Source organism: Syngnathus typhle, linkage group LG19 (assembly GCF_033458585.1).
Source record: "Syngnathus typhle isolate RoL2023-S1 ecotype Sweden linkage group LG19, RoL_Styp_1.0, whole genome shotgun sequence".
In the NCBI taxonomy this organism is placed as follows: domain Eukaryota; kingdom Metazoa; phylum Chordata; class Actinopteri; order Syngnathiformes; family Syngnathidae; genus Syngnathus; species Syngnathus typhle.
Genome location: NC_083756.1, coordinates 6,803,624 through 6,824,512, shown reverse-complemented (window position 1 = coordinate 6,824,512; position 20,889 = coordinate 6,803,624). Strand labels below are relative to the sequence as shown.

General features: G+C 39.4%; 3 protein-coding genes and 1 long non-coding RNA gene across 7 annotated transcripts; 2 read left to right on the top strand and 2 right to left on the bottom strand.

Moving 5' to 3' along the window:
• Positions 1-697: 697 nt before the first annotated feature.
• Positions 698-9,077, bottom strand: arhgef4 (Rho guanine nucleotide exchange factor (GEF) 4). Its single transcript, XM_061265772.1, has 11 exons — positions 8,825-9,077; positions 7,033-7,181; positions 3,250-3,429; positions 2,948-3,151; positions 2,694-2,873; positions 2,381-2,613; positions 2,151-2,280; positions 1,949-2,080; positions 1,628-1,871; positions 1,473-1,550; positions 698-1,377 (listed from the first exon to the last, which is right to left on the bottom strand). The coding sequence occupies exons 1-11, from the start codon at positions 9,075-9,077 to the stop codon at positions 1,220-1,222; spliced, it is 1,941 nt and encodes a 646-aa protein (XP_061121756.1). The 3' UTR covers positions 698-1,219.
• Positions 7,961-12,360, top strand: LOC133143686 (uncharacterized). 3 transcript variants are annotated; one of them, XR_009710464.1, is made up of 4 exons: positions 7,961-8,588; positions 8,677-9,217; positions 9,722-10,068; positions 10,197-12,360. It is a non-coding gene; the product is annotated as an uncharacterized LOC133143686 (long non-coding RNA). The 3 variants fall into 3 exon arrangements; XR_009710463.1 differs by having other exon boundaries at positions 7,973-8,354; positions 8,501-8,588; positions 9,722-12,360; XR_009710462.1 differs by having other exon boundaries at positions 7,980-8,588; positions 9,722-12,360.
• On the bottom strand, positions 11,534-12,791 carry chchd7 (coiled-coil-helix-coiled-coil-helix domain containing 7). The gene is made up of 4 exons (XM_061265776.1): positions 12,631-12,791; positions 12,238-12,297; positions 12,064-12,162; positions 11,534-11,901 (listed from the first exon to the last, which is right to left on the bottom strand). Exons 2-4 carry the CDS (start codon positions 12,289-12,291, stop codon positions 11,797-11,799), a joined length of 258 nt encoding a protein of 85 aa, XP_061121760.1. The 5' UTR covers positions 12,292-12,297; positions 12,631-12,791; the 3' UTR covers positions 11,534-11,796.
• A 146-nt stretch (positions 12,792-12,937) lies between these two features.
• On the top strand, positions 12,938-20,645 carry plag1 (pleiomorphic adenoma gene 1). 2 transcript variants are annotated; one of them, XM_061265774.1, is made up of 4 exons: positions 12,938-13,254; positions 14,944-15,294; positions 15,491-16,347; positions 16,452-20,645. In XM_061265774.1, exons 2-4 carry the CDS (start codon positions 15,047-15,049, stop codon positions 16,730-16,732), a joined length of 1,386 nt encoding a protein of 461 aa, XP_061121758.1. In that variant the 5' UTR covers positions 12,938-13,254; positions 14,944-15,046; the 3' UTR covers positions 16,733-20,645. The 2 variants fall into 2 exon arrangements, with proteins under 2 accessions (XP_061121758.1, XP_061121757.1); XM_061265773.1 differs by having other exon boundaries at positions 12,940-13,254; positions 15,491-20,645.
• The last annotated feature ends 244 nt before the right edge of the window (positions 20,646-20,889 follow it).

Here is a 20,889-nt window from a genome sequence, read left to right as displayed (position 1 = left end):
TTCCCATCCCACTCGTATGATTGAACAGTGAAACCAAATCTAATCCTGTTGGAATCCCCCTGGGATCATATTACCCATGGCAGTCCTGATAAATTGTCTTCTAGATGCTTTTGATTTGGCTCCAAACTATATTCTCAATCCGCAGTAGCAGAGAGCACATTGGAAATTCAAATTCCACAGCACAAATACAAATGTGGAAGCGCAAATGGCCACATCACAAATGCAAATCTAAATTCCTCACCGTCGTGATGCAAAGTGGGCTGCATTTTGACAAAGAAGCAACCTGAAGGTTGAGCACGAGTTATGAGAAGTGAACTTTACTTTCCCACCACTTGTGCATTAACATTTATTACTTGTGTAAAATGAATAAATGAGATGAATATTCAGACGGATCCAGTAAAGCTACAAGCTGTGTTCACGTTAACATTATTAATGTAATTTTAAAAAATCAGTTGAGTAAGTTCTGCACTAAAATAAAAATCAAGCCATTGCGCAACTCTTCTGCCACCGTTTGGCCATAAATATAACTGAACTCCTGTTGCCATGACAACAGTCCTCTGTTACCTGGTGATGAAGCAAATCAAACCATAACAATGATGATGAAAGTAAAAAAAAAAAAAACATTTTGGAATTAACGTTATTGGCTTCTCAAAAATAAGAACTCTTTCACTGACTGTAAATATGAAGGAGTCAATAATCAGACTTGTGTAACATAATTTTAATTCATTTAATCTCAGCCTTTGTACAACTTCAGTCACTTCACAACATGTACAATATGGTGTACAACGATGTATCACATACGTAGAGAACCACATCGTTGATACGTAGTTTGGTAGCTTACTGGTGGATACGGATCACGAAATACCCCGACAAAAAAAAAAAAAATCAAACTGTTGTGCACAGCTTGTCTTAGTAGCACAAAGGAAAATTGTTTGCAAGTTGGAAGGTCACATTAGATTTGCATGTCTATTACTGTTTTGAACTTAAGAGGTCTAACTAAAAATCTGGCACTGTGAACAATTGGCATGACTCAAAAAACACATTTCATCGTGGAAATATTGAGCGGAAAAACAGATTTGTTGACAAGCAGCAAGGAGCAGCACAGTTAGAAGTTCCAGTTCTAGTACTTATTAGTACCACACTTAGATTTCTATCAGTAAGGTTTTCCCAATTTCCTTCATAATAAATAATTACCTATACCGTTGTTTGCTTCTACGTATTATTTCTTAAATGGTGTCAGTCTGCTGATATTGTGCCAGAAAGTCGAACCTTTGCGCTTGGGTTCCTCTGAAATGAAGACGTGCTGTTGCGGTAAGGCCGTGGGTAGGGACGGGTGTTTCTGTTTCAGAACTACGTCGTAGTAGGGTCTGCTCATCACTGAGGAAACAGAGATACGGGATTGACAATTTGAGGGCATGTATTCGATTAATTATAAGTTGATTTCTGAGAGTTGAAAAAATTGAAATTGATACCTTTGGGTTTCCCGGATAGACAGCTTTTGCAGGCATTTAGAATGGCCTGTTTTTTCTGATCATCAGTGAGCGTAAAACCTTTGAGGAAAAAAAAAAAAAAATCTGTTAGGCTACCTTACTTGATACATATTTTTCCTTAAAAGAAAACAGCAGACCTGTTTCCCGGTCGGTCTGGACCCGCCTCCTCTCTTCAGCGAGCGCTCGAAGCCATCGTTGTTTTTGTTCAGGCTTCTTGGCGCATAGGAGGTGGACCTCATCACCAGATAGTGATCGCAGTTTCAGGGTGTTTTTTACACTGATGTTAAAGTGATTCTCCTTGCCGTCCTCAACATCTATCACCTCCATGTGGTCCATATCCAGACGACCTTTATAATATAACATGTCCCGGCGCAAGAGATCCTATAATGATAAAAAATACATGGTGGTTCTTAACTAGTAGGTCAACAGCCCATTTTTTTTTTTTTTTAACAACTGACCTTTTTGCAATATACTAGCTGATGGTCAAACAGGAAAAACATTCGCTGTTGACTCCTGGCATGTGGCAGAGACAGTTTGGTCAACTCTCCAGAGAAGATGAGATCAGAACTCCTGCTTAACACATCTGCACCCTGCAAAGAAAGAAGTGTAAAAAAAAAGTGCCATGCTACTTTGTCCAAATGTGGGAATAAAACCAAATACCTCCCAGCCCTCGATGGAACTCTGCCATCGGGCGATTTTTTCAATATTCTCAAGACGTCGTTTCCTCTCGTTGATGAGCCTGGCTACATTCTTCATTGCGTTTAGGGCAGCCTCCACATCTTTATACTCCCTAATTATGAAACAACAGTTAGCAGTTTTTTTTTTTTTTATATCTGACTTTTAAAATAGAACCTAGGCATCTTAATGGCACAGATCATGTTTGCAGTCACCTGTGCTGCGGGTTGGTATATTTGAGCAGCTCGGCTAGCTGCAACGGATACTTGCAGATCTTCTGAACAGGCGTGAGCAAGAATCCATCCAGAGAAATATCAATCATCTTCTGGAGTAGTCGACAGGCCTCAAAGAAGAACACGTACTTGCTCGCCTTCATAAGCAAGGAGAGCTGGATGCAGGCGTTGGGATGATTGTTGCAGTACTCGGAGTAGATCTGAAAATGTACTTGCTGCATGCAAGATGGGAGGATGGAGATTTGGGTTTGGCTGAGGAGTTCCGATCATTTTATTTCTCAATGTGTGTTCTTACATGTTCCAGGAAGCAGCAGCCAATCTCACTGAGGTGTGGTTGCTCTTTGTTGTACTTCTTCTCGAGCATCTTTAGGAACTTCCTCTGGAACTTGTAGATGTCTTCCACGTTGCCAAAGATGGTATGAAGCTGCTCTTCGGAGAACATGTCAGTCCTCTTGCGGCACTGTTTGATATAACCCTGCAGGGAAGAAGAAAAATTATTTTGGATTGTAAAACTCAGCTTAGCTCTAAGGATCATTTTTCTGAGCTGACCTCACAGATGTCTTTAAGGTGCTTGATGTAATCTCGTTCTGTGCTCATGATCTCTTTGATAACATTTGCCCTCATCTGCTCTTTGCCGGGCAATCCAGGCCCCAAGAACATTCCGAGTTCAAGCCATTCTTTGCTTCCGGTGGACTCGTCCACCGATAGGTGAGCTTTGAAGTCCTCGGTGGGCTCATCCTGGTTCACACGCAACTACCAAAGTAGGGGAGAAGAACATATTTAAACGTATACGTGAATACTAGATGTTCAGTTTACAATTTAGTATGGGTGTGGGGTTTTTTTTTGCTCACCCGGACAAAGCAGGCCGGGAACCATCCCTCGTTGTCTACGATCCGACCCCACCACCACTCTTTGTTGGTGGCATCCACGACTTCGATGACATCACCGGCCTTAAAGCCGAGTTCTTGGTCATCCATGGTGACGTGATCCCAGAGTGCCTCGGCGTACACCACATTGCCATCGCTGATAAGCTGCGGGGAAGCATCAAGATCGATTAATCGGCCGAATGATTTAGCAAATAAAGCCCCATCAATTAAAGCTGAATTGTTTCATTTAAAATCTGTATTTTAGTGGAAAAGACAAAATCGTGAAAAGAACTAAAAATTAAAAGTAGCCTGAATTTTTAATGTAACTTGCTAAAAAAAATGATGACAAGACAAATAGCTTCAAACTCTTTTATTATTATTATTATTATTGTTGAAATACATCAAAACAAGTTTGAAATGAATTTAAGATTCCGCTTTGTCATTCACACAAGCACAATGATGTATCTCACATCTTGAAAGAAAAAAAAGCACATCGAGTTGTTGAGCCCGAGACAAGTTAGTAAACAACAGTATATTTCCGAGAAACATTTTAAATGCTTTGCAGCGGTTCTTTCGAGTGCCTGTTTGCCGTTTCTTGCAGGTTTTGCTTGGTAAATAAGACAGAGGTTGGTTCAGTGGAATTTCTTTTGAGGTGTGTCAAATAAATTCCAGGACTTGTACCACAAAAGATAAATATTTTTTTTTGCAACCTTCTCTCCCACACTTTCATGCACTCCTGAAAGGATTCTTCGGTGGTCTTGCGCTATTCTGTCTTCATGGCCATCCACGGCTGCTCCAGTATGGTGATGTTTTCTCAGCCAGGAAGTGTCAGATGCTCAAAACATTAACAGGCGCCTTGTTATGATGAAGCAGCTAGGAGTTGTCCTGCTGCAACTGTTGCCTCTTCTCGTACTCTGAATATAGCAAGCGCCGCAGGATCTCGTTTGTTGACATGCATGCTGGTTAATCGTCTGACCCACGTTGAAGGGCAAAACTTTGTCCTGGAACTTTTTGAACACACCTTATATGTTACCGTTATGCTTTGTCACATACAAAAAAAGGCAAATGGACAGAAATAGGCAGAGAAATTGGTTGAAAGTGTGTAAACATGAACATGTTAGACCACAAGAGGGCAGCAAAGCACTTTTTTTCTAAAAGAAACTCAGATGACTTCAGAATTCAGTGATGCTTTGAGATGTGAGCGCTTTGGATTTCTTCTGAAAAATGACTCTTTGCTTGGCCAGTTTTTATTTATCTGAAGATCGTAATGGTAAAAATTTGAAATACAAGAGCACTTCAGACGCCAGCCACTAGATGGTGCAAAAAACACATGAGTTCTCATATTAGTTTTCCTTACACGTTACGCGTAGTTTTTTTCCAGTACAACACTGCCATTTTTCTTATGAAAATAATTAATATAATTAATTCCAATTATATATTAATCTTAATAACCATCCATTCCAATGAGCGAAAATAATTGGGTGGTCACGCAACAAATTAAACTCTTATCTCAAGGCACCACTGTAGTTGAATGGCATAAAGATGCCTCAAGATGCAAACAAAGCACTACTTTTGTCTAAATGGAACCCCTCAACTTGCTAGAACATAGTTCCTTGGCACCACGATGCCACAAGATGGTGCCAATGTAATACTTTGCTCTGTAATTGCTTTGGCATGGGTACAAAAAACAGCTAATCGGTGAGTTTTTCAGCAAATAACAGTGAATAGGTTCATTAAAAAAAAAAAAAAAAGATGAATTTGAAAGTTTCAACAGTGCACTCAGTACTCTGATTTTAATATAATTCTTCCTCGGCTCTGCTTAATGTTTCTTGAAGCTGATTATTATTATATAACAAAACATTTTTTTCTTCAAGACCGCATTTTGTTTTTAGCAGCATGGATCAAAACAAATATGAGTGATGTTGAGCACTTGCCAATGAAAAGAACGTTTCATGTACAGTATAGGCAAGGTCGGCCAAAACAAACCGAGTGTGTGGGTTTATTCCACCTCAAAACAACCAGTTGTCATTTTCTTCTGCCGTGTTTCACCCTTTTGGACACCCATCTTCCCCAGAAGCTGAGCTTCTCAAAAAGGCAGCCGTCCTTTATCATGGACACATTCTGGATTTGGTTTGGTGAAACCGGTGAGGTGTGGTCCTTGTTCTACTGGAAAGCCAACAGGAACATGAGCACCACGTTGATGATGATGAGCAGCATCATGATGAAGAAAACCACCACTTTTTGCGTCTCTGGCGGGAGGTTGCAGCGCAGCACTGTGTTGACAAATCCCATCTTCTGCTTGCTCCACCTCCCAGAACCGCTGCCCCGAGCCATCAGTTCTGTGGTGTCCGCCTCCTCCAGCTTCGGGGCTCCACGTCTCCTCCGTCTGCTTCCCCTCAGCAGCGACTCGCCACACCACACCGGGTCCTCAAGCCCCTCTTGTGTGTCTTTGTCGTCGGTCCGCGACACGTCTCTCCTCTCCCCCTCGGTTCTGGCCGATGGCTCCTCTTCTTCTCCTCCTGCCACTTTGACGACGTTTACTGGACCCTTGGCCTGCTCGTGGAGGCTTGGCGTGTTGAGAAGCTATTTGTGGTGATGCCACGTATTGACAGCCCCTCCTTTTTTCCCTCTTCTTGCACCGCTTTTCCTTGTGGTCCTCAAAATATCAAGACATATGGCAGAACAGGATGCTGCAGTTTGATGATTTATGCTCATACCTCCTCTTAATGTCCATCATGGAGGTATCGTCTTGTTTTTGGGTCGTGTTCCTGGTCCCTTTCCATCGACACAAAAATAATCCAAAATCGCAATAGTCGCTTGCTGTCCCCACCCAGCTAATGTCGGAGAAAAAAAAAAAAAGGATGCTCTGTGGTCTGGCGGGAGAAGCACTGTCTGAGCCCTCCAGGATCGCCCTTTTTCCTTTTTTGCCTTCCCGTCCTTTCTTTTGCTGTGCACACCCTTGCAGAGCCAGCAGCCAATCAGGATCGAGCGCTCGCAAGCGTACATTGGATACCAGAATGGCTGAGGCTGCGCCTTAGCAACCCCTGAAGAGGAAAGGTGGGAGTGGGGGTGGGTTGTTGGGCAGAGAGGCATATAAATGGAGGATAGTGGAGACGAGAGCTAAACGATGAACTGAATCCCAAAGGAAATCATTTGTGCATGGGCGCATTTTACATTTAAAATCCATGTAATATGAAAAATGGCTTAGGAAATTGACTGAATGATTCTAAAAAGAAAATCCTAACTACCTTTTTCAATTATTTTGTGCCAGACAATCCCAATGTCTTTACATGAAACCATCCACATTTCTACAAAAAAACAAATCCTATGTCAATCAACCTCTACAGAGCTGCATGTGAATGTTATTGCGGTGTAGCGTAACTGCAGCAAAATGAGATTATACAGTATAATGAGAAGAAAAAAAAAAAAAAGCTTGATACTCAACATATTTCTTTCTGGAACCTTTCCACACAGGACACTGATAAAGTGACCAATAGTGTCTATCCTCTTGTGTGCTCAATTTGGCAAGGTCATATGCCCCAAAAAAGTCCTAGGTGTCACAAATTCAGAACAGACATTGACAGCACATATTTCTTGAGGCACGCTGAATTTAAAGGCGATGAGAGGAATGTTCATTCCCACAACAGTCCATTTAAACTTTTTAAAATTATATAATGACATCTGTGTACTTGGTCTGAATCATTAGATGGTATGAAATATGTGCTTGCTAGTAGTCTGATGAATTTTAAAAGGATTAAAAAAAAATACCTCATTGACAGCCAGCTGTTCTCCCCCACCTCCTCCTGGGTGTCCAAAACAGTGAGCAGAACTGCAGAATTCTTCATATAACAAGTCTTCCTCACTGCCCAGCTCTTCTCCAGACCTCGATTTGTGGGAGGCGCCATCAGGCAGAGATGCTGCAGAGTAAAATGGGGTAGATGAGATAACAACAACAAAAAAAAATTGGCAAGTAATGTGTCCAGACTGAAGCATCCCAAAACCTCTTGGCCTGCAGAGAACAGGTGCAATATACATTTTGATATGGATGGAGGCCTTGATAATTCAAATAAGAAAGCAGATCTAATTTTTGCACAGCGACTACTGTGTTTTATCACGGCATAATATGAAACGCCTGCGCTTGGCTTACCGATCAAAGGAACTAAAAATACCCCTGCTGTCACACCTTATCATAGCCATCTCCAACAAATGGCTGAAAATGTGTGGACATTGTGGGACTGATGAAAATAATACAAATTTCATCTATGTTGATTAGCTTTAGGTAATGCAATAAATTCAATGATCAATTATAAAAAAAAATAATGTATGACCTCCTGCCCCAACAAGTTCAAGTTTTTAAGAGCAATCACTTTTTTTTTTTCCACACACTAGGCTCGACTTGTGCAAGTAGGGGCACGCAAGCGATGCGGAAGAAAAAACGACCAAACGCCGGCGGGAAACAATCGAGACTCACAGACCAAAATGGAAGCATTTCTTTGCAGTACACATGCAACAATTGCAAAAAAACATTGTGAATTGACTTGAAAAGTATTTAGGTGCTCTATATTCTTTCATGTATAAAGTATATGAGTCATAATAGTATTTTTTTTATTTTAATTACTTGTTTAATTATTTATTTTTGTATTATTTGTTTCTCATGACAGCTCTATTCATTTATCTTGATCGTGCAGAAGCGGAACGGGTAGCTGGAGAGTTTGTAAAGTGCGGTTAAAAAGTAGAAGCAATTTTACAATCTAGTTCCCCAAAACAAACTTAGCAGTATGCCATTTTAGGAAAAGTAAAAATGAGTTTGTCTTTTGGCTCGCCGTTTTAATGTCCAACGCTGAAAAGAAATATATCTTTGCAAATTTGAGGCCTGTGTCAGTAAATTCAGTCGAGGTGAAGTCATCCAGGATGAATGGCTTTTTTACAATGACCTATATCCTAGAGAGCTCCGTGCCTTCTTCTTTTTTTCTGATTGATGCTTTTAGACACGCTACCCTTACATCACTTAGTCTTTCTTTTTATTTTTTTTTTATACACAGAAGTTGCTTTCATGAATGCAAAGTGTTTTTTGCAATGACAATCTGTAGGTATGGAGCCAGCAATACTCCTTTATATATATTTTAAATATTCAGCTTTAGGGTTGTTTTTATTCACCTGGAATAAGGCTTCAAACAAAGTGGAAATAATTAGGAATCAAATCACAATCTATGCTGATGTTTTTTTCTAATTGCAGGTGAGTCTGGAACGATAAACATGAGTTCACTATCTGTTTGGTACTAACGTTGACTTATCGGACAACATCATTCTATGAGTGTACACAGGTAACTTGACCTTTGACCTCTACTATTCTATGCTATTTTACATGAGATTTACTTTGAAATTCCCAACTAAAAATGTGTGACCCAACAGGCACACTAAGTAGACACAAACTTCAAGTCAACCTGTTGCTACATGCCAGTCATTCCGACATTCTGATGCCTACGTTGGGTAAGCGAGATGAACATAAATTGAAGTTTCAGATTTTGATATGCAATTGAAATAGAAAGGTGCATTTTACCTGTGGTGGAGTGGAGACTCTCCAAGCTCCAGTACCGAGACAGGACACCCCTCAAAGTGCCGCTCAGGCTACCTTCAAATCCCCTGATACATCCACCAACCCCAAGACCAGCGTCCACCATGCTGTCCATAATTCCGCTTGTCAGTGATGCTCCATGACATTCGGACCCAGGCGACTCCCCTGAGCTGCCGCTGCTACCACAACTGTCCTTGGGCAGGGGTGCACTCCCTTCTGACGTTTGATGGGTCCGCATTTTGATGCGGACACAAACAACAAGGGAGGGAATTGTAGTGAGCAATGCAAAAAAAGGAAGCACAGCGGCTGAAAAAAATGGTTTATTCGGCCACCACGGAGACTGCTCGAAGACGAAAGACTAGGCTTGCACTCGCTGAGGTAAGCTTCAGCTGTCGGCTTGATTATTTCTACTCCCATGCACATAACATGAGTTACACCAAGCCATCCTTGCTTTCATTCCGCTCTCCGCCCCTGTTTGTGTGTCCCTCTCCACCCTGTTTGCACACTGCCCCCTCTCTCGCTCTCTCTCTCTCTCGCTTCTCCTACTCTCTCTCTTGCTTCTCCGACTCTCGCTCCCCTCTCTCGTTCTCTCATTCTACAGTATAGCATGACATCACCGGGGTATTCACAGGGGGTTTCTGAGGCTCGATTATGTCAATGGCTGGCAATTGCATGTGCAGACATAAAAACATCAGCGCCAATGGCGGCTGGTGCAGACAGGCGCACACGCATGTGTGTGTGTGTGTGCGTGTATGTCTGTGTGTGTGTGTCTGTGTGTGTGTATATATTATATATATATATATATATATTTTTTTTTTTTTATTTTTTTTTTATTTTGTAATATTCAGATACTTACAATAGTTTGAAATGTGTTTTCTCCAGCCCAGACAATCCAGACCGACCGGGGTGCTCTGTGAGAAACAGTGATCCTTGAGGGACAACCGTCCAAACGCCTTATTGGGTCCAGTGGTAACTCTGGTTTTAATCTGTCAGAGTACAAAAATTATTTACTCATGATCAATAATGTAGTACTCAGTCTTTGTGAGTGTCAAGCATGATAGTTACCTTTGAATTAAAGGTTGCAGGTTTGTTTGCATTTTGTACATGCAAACAATTATGCTCCATTGTTTCACTGACTTGATTGGTGCTTGATTGATGTTGGTCTTTTGGTAATTTGGGATTCTCCGCTGTATGATAACCTTGGTTGTCTCTGGTGCTGAACCTTAAAGGTATACAATTGCCTGACTTTTCCCTCCCAGCCTTGTGGTTTTTTGCTACACACATGGCAAACACCTTTCTCTGATTGTGCTGAAGCGATAGTGATTTTATTCTTCTGGTTTTATTTTGAACTAAACAGAAGGTGTCAGAAAGTGCAGGCTGAACCTTGAGGTCTTCAAGTCCCACCAGGGCACCGAGAGAATCCTCCAACTCTGAATCCAAAATCGGGTGGGCCTCCCTTGATTTGCTACGGTATTCATAACTTCCTTCTATCGTCTTCTGGCTCATTTTGAAGGCATTCTCACCTAAGCCACAATCTTCTATTCCATTAGATAATTGAGTGAGGTCTTCAAGAGATTGTTTAGGCTGAGGAAGGGAAGAAAACGAGTGATATTACCCCACAATTTGAACATCATCCTAAAATATTCACAATTTAAAAAAAAAGAGTATACTTACTTTTCTGTGTATCAATGTGCAGGCTGTATCCAGCACCAAAATGACAAAGTGAGTAGAAAACCAGCTTAGCACTGCTCCCATGGTGTATCTCACACTGGATGCCAACACATAACTAAAATCCAGGAAGACTGTCAGTCTCGATCCATGCTTGCGGCATTCTTTGTTCCTCCATTGGTCCCATTTGATAAAATCTCAAAATGTTAAATTAATAATCATTTTCTTTCTTCATCAGCAGTATAGAGGCTCTTTAACACACAGGGAAAAAGGAAACGGTGACCCGCCGTGGTAATTCTGTGATCCTCCTACAGTGGCTTAATCCACCCTGAAAAGGCATGTACACTGTGATCTCTGGGATAATAAGGACAGACACTAAGATGCCTGGCTATAAATACAGAGCTGTAAAGTCAAGGAGGGCATTATGGACCAGTTCATTGAAGAAAACGTCCAGTGCACAATAAAATGGTTGTAATGCATCTACATTACCTTGTGGCCTGAAAACTGTCAATAAACTGCAAATTATAGGGAAGCAACAGAAGTAATTTCTTCATGAGGACATTATTTTATAGATATTATTTAAAAGAAAACTTTTATTTTTCCCTTGGTAGTTTTTGTCTCTTCATATACAGTAAATCTCTGTATATGTTAATAGGAGCCAATAAACGATTTGCTGAAAACCTCACTTTTGGCGCCACCTTGTGGTATGTTGGTGCCAACGACACAATTAGAAGTGAATTGAAGAGCTCCAGCACCCTTTGCCACAATCTGCCTATATTATATTAACTGGTATTGGGGGAGAAAATTAAAAGAGACCAGAATCTAATGAGCGATTTTCTTGCTTTAAATTTCAATCTATTAAGAGTCTACTCAGTCAGCAATTTTAAAGTAGATTTGGCTTCAGATGAAATTTGCACAACTAACTGACAAAGTCCTTACTGGTCAATAAAGACACTGAACAAATACTTTGTAGTACTGTAAGTGAATTTTGTGCAGTTCCCAGTATTGATTTGTTTGACCTCAAGCTTCAAGCATTTTCTTTTATTCTACAACACAACAACAAACCAGATCTTTGATCGAGAAAGTTTACTGGATGTACATTCATTTTTACAAAAAAAAAAAAATGCTTAGTTATAACTAGTTACAACGACATGACATTGTTGCCAAAAAATTGCTCTCATGTTTTTTGTCTTCACAAGACGTCTCCGAATCGACCCAGCGTGCAGTGTTTCAGTAACAGCAGAAGCTACGCCAAACCCCTGGTGTCGCTGTATAAACTTCATGGCTCCTCAATATGGCTTCCCTCCAATGCCAGAGAGAATCTCCTGCCTTTCTGTAGCAGTGGGCATGTCAGGCTTTACACCCTCACTCCTCCTGTGCAACATTATGTTGTGCTGAGGAGGAAGAAAGACAAGAATGAGCAAAAACATTGCTTAATATAACACCCCTGGAACTGTACACTGTATATATCTTGTTATTCCCACGCCATGTATGGTCCAGTAATTTCCTGCATATTCAGTCCCCACAAATTTAAAGGTAAATGCATATTTATATACCCAATATTTCCTGCAGTTCTTGTATCTCTGAAAGTAGACTGTGCACATATCCTTATTATAGTTAGAAGTATCCATACACTTCTGCGAGGCATCGCTTTCCTATGAAAAAGAAAACATACAAAAGAAATTGATCAAACAAAACAAGATTCTATATTGCCAAGGATAAGGTATTACGTCAATGCAAGGATTTATGTCTTCATTCCGGAATTTTCTGGCATTTTTGGCCATTTGTATCTGTGTAGACAAAAAAAAAAAAAACTTTGTTAAACCTCCAGTACGATTTCAATTTATTCCAATGGGGACCTTTGACTCATTATATTAAAAAGAAATGTGGAGTAATAGAGAAAGCTTAAGTACAGTGACCAATAACATCAACATTTACACACAATACGTCGTTATAAAGTGCAAAATGTTTAAAACAGGAAATGCATGTGTCTAATGTGAATTAAGTAGCAGAAGTGTAGTTATTTAATGTGCATTAAATTGACGTAATGCAAAGCTTTGACCTCTGCTTCCTCGTGTAGTTCTTGGATAACGTCAGGAAGAAATGCAATGCCTTCCACTTACCCGTGAAGAATCTGGGGAAGTGTCTTCAAGGGATGACTTTAATAAGGCATATATTGAATAAATTAGATCCCAATATCCATAGTTAGTGTTATTATTTTCATGCCAACTGAGCGACTGTCTGTAGCAGCAGGAACAAAACAGTAAGGCGTGATTGATAGCAGAGTCTACCAATAGGAGCTCTTGAATGTAAAACTGGCAGCAGTGACAGCCAATAGGATCTCATGAATGTCGTCCTTACAGACTGGCAACCTAACGACCCTATGAGTTTCTTGGCAGGCGTGTACATTCTCTTAACATATTAGCTTCAATGGAGACACGTTTGAAACCCCTGCCGTCTGATATTAGAAGTCTTATAAATATGTTTTGCCAAAAAACGTCTTCAAGTGAGACCAAAGTGAAAGTGTCAGCGACTTATTCAACATAGTGCAACCTTAAATGGGCGTGACTTAGATCCAAGTGCGGTTGCATTGCAGCGCACATACAATGGCTGCTCGAAAGATAGGAAAGCAAACAAATTTCAGGCCCGCCGCGTCTGGCAAAAATATGAGAAAAAAATTATTAAAAATTCGGAAAATAGTTGAAAGTCAAGAAAAACACAGCAAAAGGGATGTTGAAGCGACTAGGGTAAGTTTCATGTAAATTAAGCATACCGTTACTCATTTCTTGAATTAAAATATCGGGGTTATTCAAATTATGAGAGACGGGTGAGCTCGGAAAAAAAGTTTGTGTTAATCTCTGCCCACTTTGTGACCACAGAGAAGAACCCGGCATGGATTCTGTATAAACACCTTTTAACAAATTATGTCCAAGACAGCGTTACCGCGCACCTCTATGAACTCTAATGACTATTTAAAAAATATATATAAGAGTGCAGTAGTTAAGGAGTTGATAAAAGTTGATCGCAGCCTACTGACGGTATTCAATGTTAATGGATAATAATAATAATGAAACATTGGTTCATGACAAAAACAATAAAGTCTTATTTTATGGTGTTTCCTGGTGGCTGCGGTGAATAGTGTTCACGCTACGGATTCAGTTGAGCTTGTCAATCGATCATCATCGATGCAAACCATCTGTTCTCCGCTCTTTACAAACATCTTCATCGGCTTGATGTCATTTTCTACCGCAATCACAATATTTACAGCCAGTTCGGGTAACTGACGTTGGTTCAAAGCCAGTCAAGATAAGACTCTGCTCGATAATAAATTGAAGTAGCGGTGGTAGATAGGTTGGCAAACTAACTAGAAAGACTTTGCTGACTTGTACGTGCAGCATGTGTCCCTGTTTGTCACTGACAGCATCCAGCAAAAATCAACTTGTAGCGATTTTGTTCCTTTCTTTTGTTTTCTTTTTCTTTTTTTCAAGCAGTGTTGCAAATGACAGTGAAAACAACTTGGCATGCGAGCTGGCTAAACATTTCCAAGCAACTCCGAGCACGTGGGCACCCGTATATCATTGCATTCAATATGTTAGATTGTTTTGGGCGATAATGTTTGCAGCTTGCTTTGAGAAAGCTTATTTGTTGTTGATTTGATGATGATACTGCACTTGTTATTCAAAAATGATTTGAGCAGAAGTGCTAAACGTTGTCAGGTTTCCCATCAGTGCATAAATAAAAAAATCCAGTTATTAAAATATTGAATGCAGATTTAGGGCAAAGTGAAATACAACTGAATTATGATGGTAATTATTCTTTTGCGTACCATCACTAGTGGCACTGCACCACACTTTTAAAATCACTGGTCTGTACTGCATAGTATTTGCTTTTATCATAATAATTTTAACAGCACAGATAAAAATATTAGTTTCATATTAGTTGCAAGCTTAAAACACGGTTTAAACTTCAAAACATTCTCTTTTAAGTATTAGTGCCTGTTTAGTGCCTTTATTATTGTCAAGAAATGGGAAATTGCTGTACAACATCACTTTAATAAAGCAAAAAAATGACAATAACTTCTCCAAATAAGAGGAAGAGTTCATTTGCTTCCAGCTGTTTATTTATCGCTACTAGTTTGTTTGCTGTAAAACCAAAACTAATAAACAATGTATATTTAAACACCCAATTTTTCAACTAAACCATATCATTTCCCTTAACAAAAGTCTGCTTGGTTGACGTAAAACACCATAAACTGCGATGTATCTTTATTTATTCTGAATTGCATGTATATAAAAAGTCCCCCAAAGTAGTATTACACCTTATAATTTATAATAAATAAAAACTGTCATCTTATTACATTTATGTCTGTACAACTTTTTTCCGATACTTTAGGGCAACAGTTTGACATAATGACATTTATTCTCTATCTACCTCAGGCTCGCGCCCCCGGACGATGTTGAAAAACTGGATAAGGTACTTGCATCAGCACAATTTGGGAAGTGCACCTCTATCCATGTAAGTGGTCTGCCTTAAGGTGCCATGGCCACAGGAACCCAGGGCCACCTTGACCAAGGTGTGGAGCAAGCAAAGCTTGCACCACCCATGGGGAGGCGCAAAAGAGCAGAGGGAAAGCAAAAAAGGAATTTCCCTTGCCAAGACTGCCAGAAAGCTTTCAACAGTTTGGAGAAGTTGAAGGTGCACTCTTACTCTCACACCGGTGAGAGACCCTACTGCTGCTCCCAGCCTGGATGCACCAAGGCTTTTGTCTCTAAATACAAGTTGCTGAGGTACGCAAAAGCGGCAGTTATTCTTTATGTTGTAACATTGTGTCATATTCCGGAAGGTGATTAATAATTGCTGACTTGAACTAAAAAAGAAAAAAAAAAAAAAGAGTTTGATGTCGGAAATGAAACCAAAACACTTAATTTCTTCAATCTTTGTTATCAGTACCGAGAGCTCATAGATGGTGTCTCTTTCCCAAAGGCATATGGCAACTCACTCACCAGAAAAGACCCACAAGTGTTCATACTGTGAAAAAATGTTTCACCGCAAGGACCACCTAAAGAATCATCTACACATCCATGACCCATATAAGGAGGCATTTGCATGTCAGGAGTGCGGTAAGAGCTACAACACCAAGTTGGGCTTCAAGCGCCATGTTGCCCTTCACGCTGCCAATAACGGAGATCTCACCTGCCAAGTGTGCCTGCAGCCGTTCCCTAGTACCGGAGTGCTTCTGGAACATCTCAAAAGTCATGCTGGCAAGTCTTCTGGTGGGACCAAAGAGAAAAAGCACCACTGCGAGCATTGCGAGCGGCGGTTTTACACCCGTAAAGATGTCCGGCGCCACATGGTGGTCCACACGGGACGTAAGGATTTCCTTTGTCAATACTGTGCCCAGCGCTTTGGTAGGAAGGACCACCTGACACGGCATGTAAAGAAGAGTCACCCTCAGGAGCTGCTGAGGGTGAAAACTGAGCCGGCGGATTTGCTGGAGCCTGTTGTCTATGACTTGGTGCCAGGGGGAATTAAGGGAGAACTCCCAGACACGCTGACAACAATGCCGCATCAGCACAACTTCTACACCGGCCCCATCCTGGACTCGGAGCCTCTCCCCAACCCCGCACACCTGCGCTCTTTAAAATACCCATTGGGCTCCAACATTACCTCATACGCTGTCTCCTCACAGGAACGGGAGCAGAATCTAAAGGGAGAACTGGAGAGCTATCTATTGGAGCTACAGAGCGGCTTTCCCTCCTCGTCGTCTGCGGCGCAAGATCCGCAACTCCCCATCTGCAAACTCGAGACGGGAGATCATGTGGATATGCTGGAAGAATCAAGTGAGGAAAGATCCTTGTCCAAAATTGCCACATCAGTGGCAACAGCTGCTTTGGCAAGCGACTCACTCGCATCCTCCTCGTCCTCCCTGATGGACTTCTCGCAGCTTTTCAATTTTTTACCGCTACACGGGCCCCTCTACAATCATGCAGGGGGCGGCGAGGGGCAGCATACACTGAACGAAGAGAACGTACATCTCCACCTGCCCCCCGAGCCTTCCCAAGTCCCAGAGGCTGCACAGAGTCCACTTCAGAGCCAAGCTTCTTTTATTTGCAACTTGAGCGCACCCACCACGTTGCCCCGCTTTCATCAGGCTTTTCAGTGATCCCGGAAGGTTTGTGCATGACACACACACACACACGCGTTACACACATGATCACGTATTGATCGACCAAGATAGGTGACAATCTGCACTGTTCAGAGATCGTATTCATTTGACATCACTTTGATGACACTGTTCTCAAAATTGTGCTTGCTTGAAGATGTTTATTCATCACTCCCAGAAGGGAATTAACTGTAAAAACTGACACAAAAGGATTGAGCATGTAAACCATAAAAGAAATTGAAGTCTGCAATATTGTGGAAGAGTGCAGTTTAACTGCAATATTGACTCGATGCAAAGGAAAATATTTACAAGTTATTTACAAAAATGTGTTTCTGAGAGGAAAAACACTGCTGGTTTTGTATGCAATCGGTTGGAGAATTATCCAAAATGTTTTTTGCCATCATTAGCAAAGCTGTGTCAAGAGTGCTACAATGCTTAATTGAAATTTTGCGGGGCCGCTCCGCCGTCTGATTGCATGAATTTTCAAACACAACCAACAACAGTACACTGAAACTCTGGAATTTGCCCTTTGGGGATGTGGATATTTTTCAAAAATATATACGTGAATAATTGCTATGTCTTTATTAATCCCTTGCTAACTTTTTGGTTGTATAAAGACTAGGCATTCTGTATGCATCTTTTGTTTTTTTTTGCTTGCTTGCTAGCTTTTATATTTGACTTCAAAATGACAGATGATTTTGAAATGACCTGACTCTCACATTCACTTAACACATCATTTACTAAAAGCAGCTGCTGACCATTCTACTTGATAAATATAATCCATTCACGAGATCTGCTTTTATCCGTATCAGTCCAGTGTGCCTTATTCTGATATTATTATCATACAAGTAAAATCAAGGTTGAATTTTATGTGGAGGCCTATGTCTGCCAAAACAGTGGAAAGTAAACTAGAGAGTTAGTAAGGTAAAAAAAATTGGAGGAGTAAAGAGTAACATAATGAATTTCATATTATTAAGGACGAGGTAATAGGAACTACTGAATATTGGTTTTAGTATTACAGTTATACATTTGATTTTCCTTTGTAATAGATTTTTTTGTCATACTTTGCCAATTCAAAGTGTCATAGTGTCAAAATTCCACTTATGCTTTTTTCTTTTAATGTAGCAGAGTTAACAGCATTCGTTTCTGTGGGGTTTCAGAATTCAATTTCAAAAAGAAAAATCGTACTAAAAACTTTAAATGATCACAGCTCCCCAAAAGCACTTAAAACAAGACAAAGAAAAGTCTGGATTTGTAGCAGCTCATCAATGGGATAATCTTTTTTTTTTAAATTCATCTCTAGAAACTGAATAAACATTAAAATATTAACATAATAAGCCTACATCTTTGAATTTAAAATTATGAAGCAGTTTTGCTTTCAAAAAGATTTTTTTTTGTTGCCTTTAATTATCGGGAATCGTTACAAAATTGCAATAAAAAGAGAAAATAATATTTGATTTGCCACACTTCATTAAAATAGATGAAGTCATGTTCAGTAGCGCTTAGTGTGTTGCCATTTGCTGTCATTTGAAAACAAAATGGACAAAATGAAATTTGCGTATCTGTCATGGATGCCTCAGAATTGTAACTGTTAATGTAACTGGCTTCCAACTGGATAAAATATGTCCAGTATATCACCCGCACTTTGTAAACATATACTTTTGATTAAAAAAAGTAGATGAAAAAATTGACTTCATCGTCGAATGACGCCATCATATAGTAAATAAAATTAAAGCTAAAAGGTTTTGCACTCATTGTACATGGAATAGTTGCAAAGTAGTTCGAACAAGCACCCACAGAATGTGTACATTATAAAATGTTTTTTTATATTGGAAATGTAGGTTTTTGTTTTCGCATCATTGTGCATACTAAATTTAGCACTGTCACAATGTGTAAATATATTTTTGTAACCACCAAGACCTCTCGTTCAGTGCATCCATACATTACATTACTATTTTTTACTCAAAGTAACTTAGGCCAACTTTGAAGTGGTTGATCAGGAGACTAAAATCTCTAAAAGTGAAATATGATGCATTTTAAAACACGACAAAAATAATTTGTAAATGCAGATGGCAACGGTGTACGTAATGTTTTCATTTTATTCTTTGGACTGCAAAAAAAAAAGATTTCTTCTTGTTCTACCAGCAAATAACATCCCTACATGAAATGCTTGAGTCACAAATAACAGTGTTATTATCATTTGCATCTCGTTTTTAACGCTTCAATGCTTCAGTGATTTACTTGTCTTGTTTGTATCCATTTCCTTCCTCAATTCTTGGATTTGGTGAGATGCACGTTTTGGAATGCCGAGTAGAATTTGGTATGTTTTAAAGCATTTGCAAATGTTTGCTATAGTAATAAGCTTTGTGGTTTTGAAAGAAATGTTACCAAGCTGCTTATTCCCCCCCAAAAATTCATTTTCTCCAGTTCAGTTTTTTATGAATGTAAATATCACATTTAGAACAATAACATGTAAATAGAGCATAAGATATTTTACAGGTACATTTTGACAGTGTTTTTTTCTTCTTTCAAAGTATAATTTTTGCTTTACTTGCACATGTTATGTATGTGTGTGTGTGTGTATGTTGAGGGGTCGGAAATTAAACCTTAAATAGATTTATTTTTCTGCCAAGGTTGGATCGCAGTGTGACAAAAGTTGTGTATAGTTTTTTTCTGCCTAAAAGCTGCTATAGGAGAAGATTACCAAACAGCATTCGGAGGTGGCAGGGATGAAAGATTTAATTGCTGAGGGTGGGGAAAAAAAGCACACTTGAAAAAAAAACAAAAAAAAAGAAGTACATGCGTATAAAATCCTTAGACCACGTGCTACCGCAGTCAAGTGTGGAAAAATACCCTCAAACTTTCATTCCAAACTTCTTTGAACGCTTCGGTGGTACCAGCAAAACATTTTGAATGTGTATGGAAAAAAACACTGCAATATTGCAATATATTTTTCTATTGGATCAAGCTGCTAACATACTTCTAAAGCTCCTTAAGGTGCTACAGACCTCTTTTATAGTTTTAGAATGTATTGTTTGTTTTAAAAGTAGTCATTTTAGCAGAGCAGCTGGCATGTGCACGACTAGTTGTACGCTATATCTCCATATAGTTTTACTCTACTGTGACGCGTTAGTCTTTGTTTTTACAAATTGTATCTCGCAATCATCCCCGCATGTTTACTCTGAATGTTTTTTTTTAAATATTGGGAAGTCTTTTCATTGGGAGAGCAATTGGAAAAGTGAAGTTTTTTTGTGTGTGTGTGGGGGGGGGGGGGGGGCGATATATGTGACAACATTCAAAAGGAGATGAAATCTATTCAATGAATGCATTCCAGCCATGTTAGTATTCTTTTGTATCGTATAATAAGGTCATAGAAGTGATGGAATTGATTGGGTAAAATATGATAATTCTGACTATTGAACTAAGAATCTATTTTACAAACTACTGTTATATTTTTATACGTATAGGCAATGTATTTATATACTGTACATGTATACAGTATATATGTTGCTATATACTGTATATGTATTCATATATGTATGTGTATGTATATAAACCTGTGTGTAGTATATATGTATAATTTATGTGTATAAGTATGTGCATTTGTGTACTGCGTATATACACAATGTATACATATGTAGGTATGTATGTGCAAATATACACACATACTGTACTCAGTATGCATATAGCTACACTCATGTATGCATATGAGCCCACCTATATTTGCATAATTGTGTACATGTATGTGTGTATATATCAAAAAATATATATTTAGATATGTTTGTAGTCCTTGTAAAATAGATGTTTGGGTTTTTTAAAACACTGACATAATCCAAAGAGGCAGTTTATTTATTGTTTTGCATAATAACCTGATTTTTATTTACATACCTTGCTGCTATTAAAAAGGGGTTACATTGTCAACTCCAGTGTTTCCATGCGATGTATTGAAAGTTAAATAAACATAAGAACATTTTATGTTCTGTGTGGGTTTTTGTTTTGTCACACTCAACATGGCGGTGACTTTGACGTACCAGTCTACGCCTGAACGTAATCCATACATAATGGCTGTAAGGTTATGAAGAGACAAATAGACAATTTTGTTTGTTAAACTTTAGTGATTTTACAGCAGAAATGTGTACATAAATAATTAGATCCATCCCCAAAGCCGCCAAAACTAATGGAACAGTTAATTAAGAAAAAATAATTGACCAAAACAGGA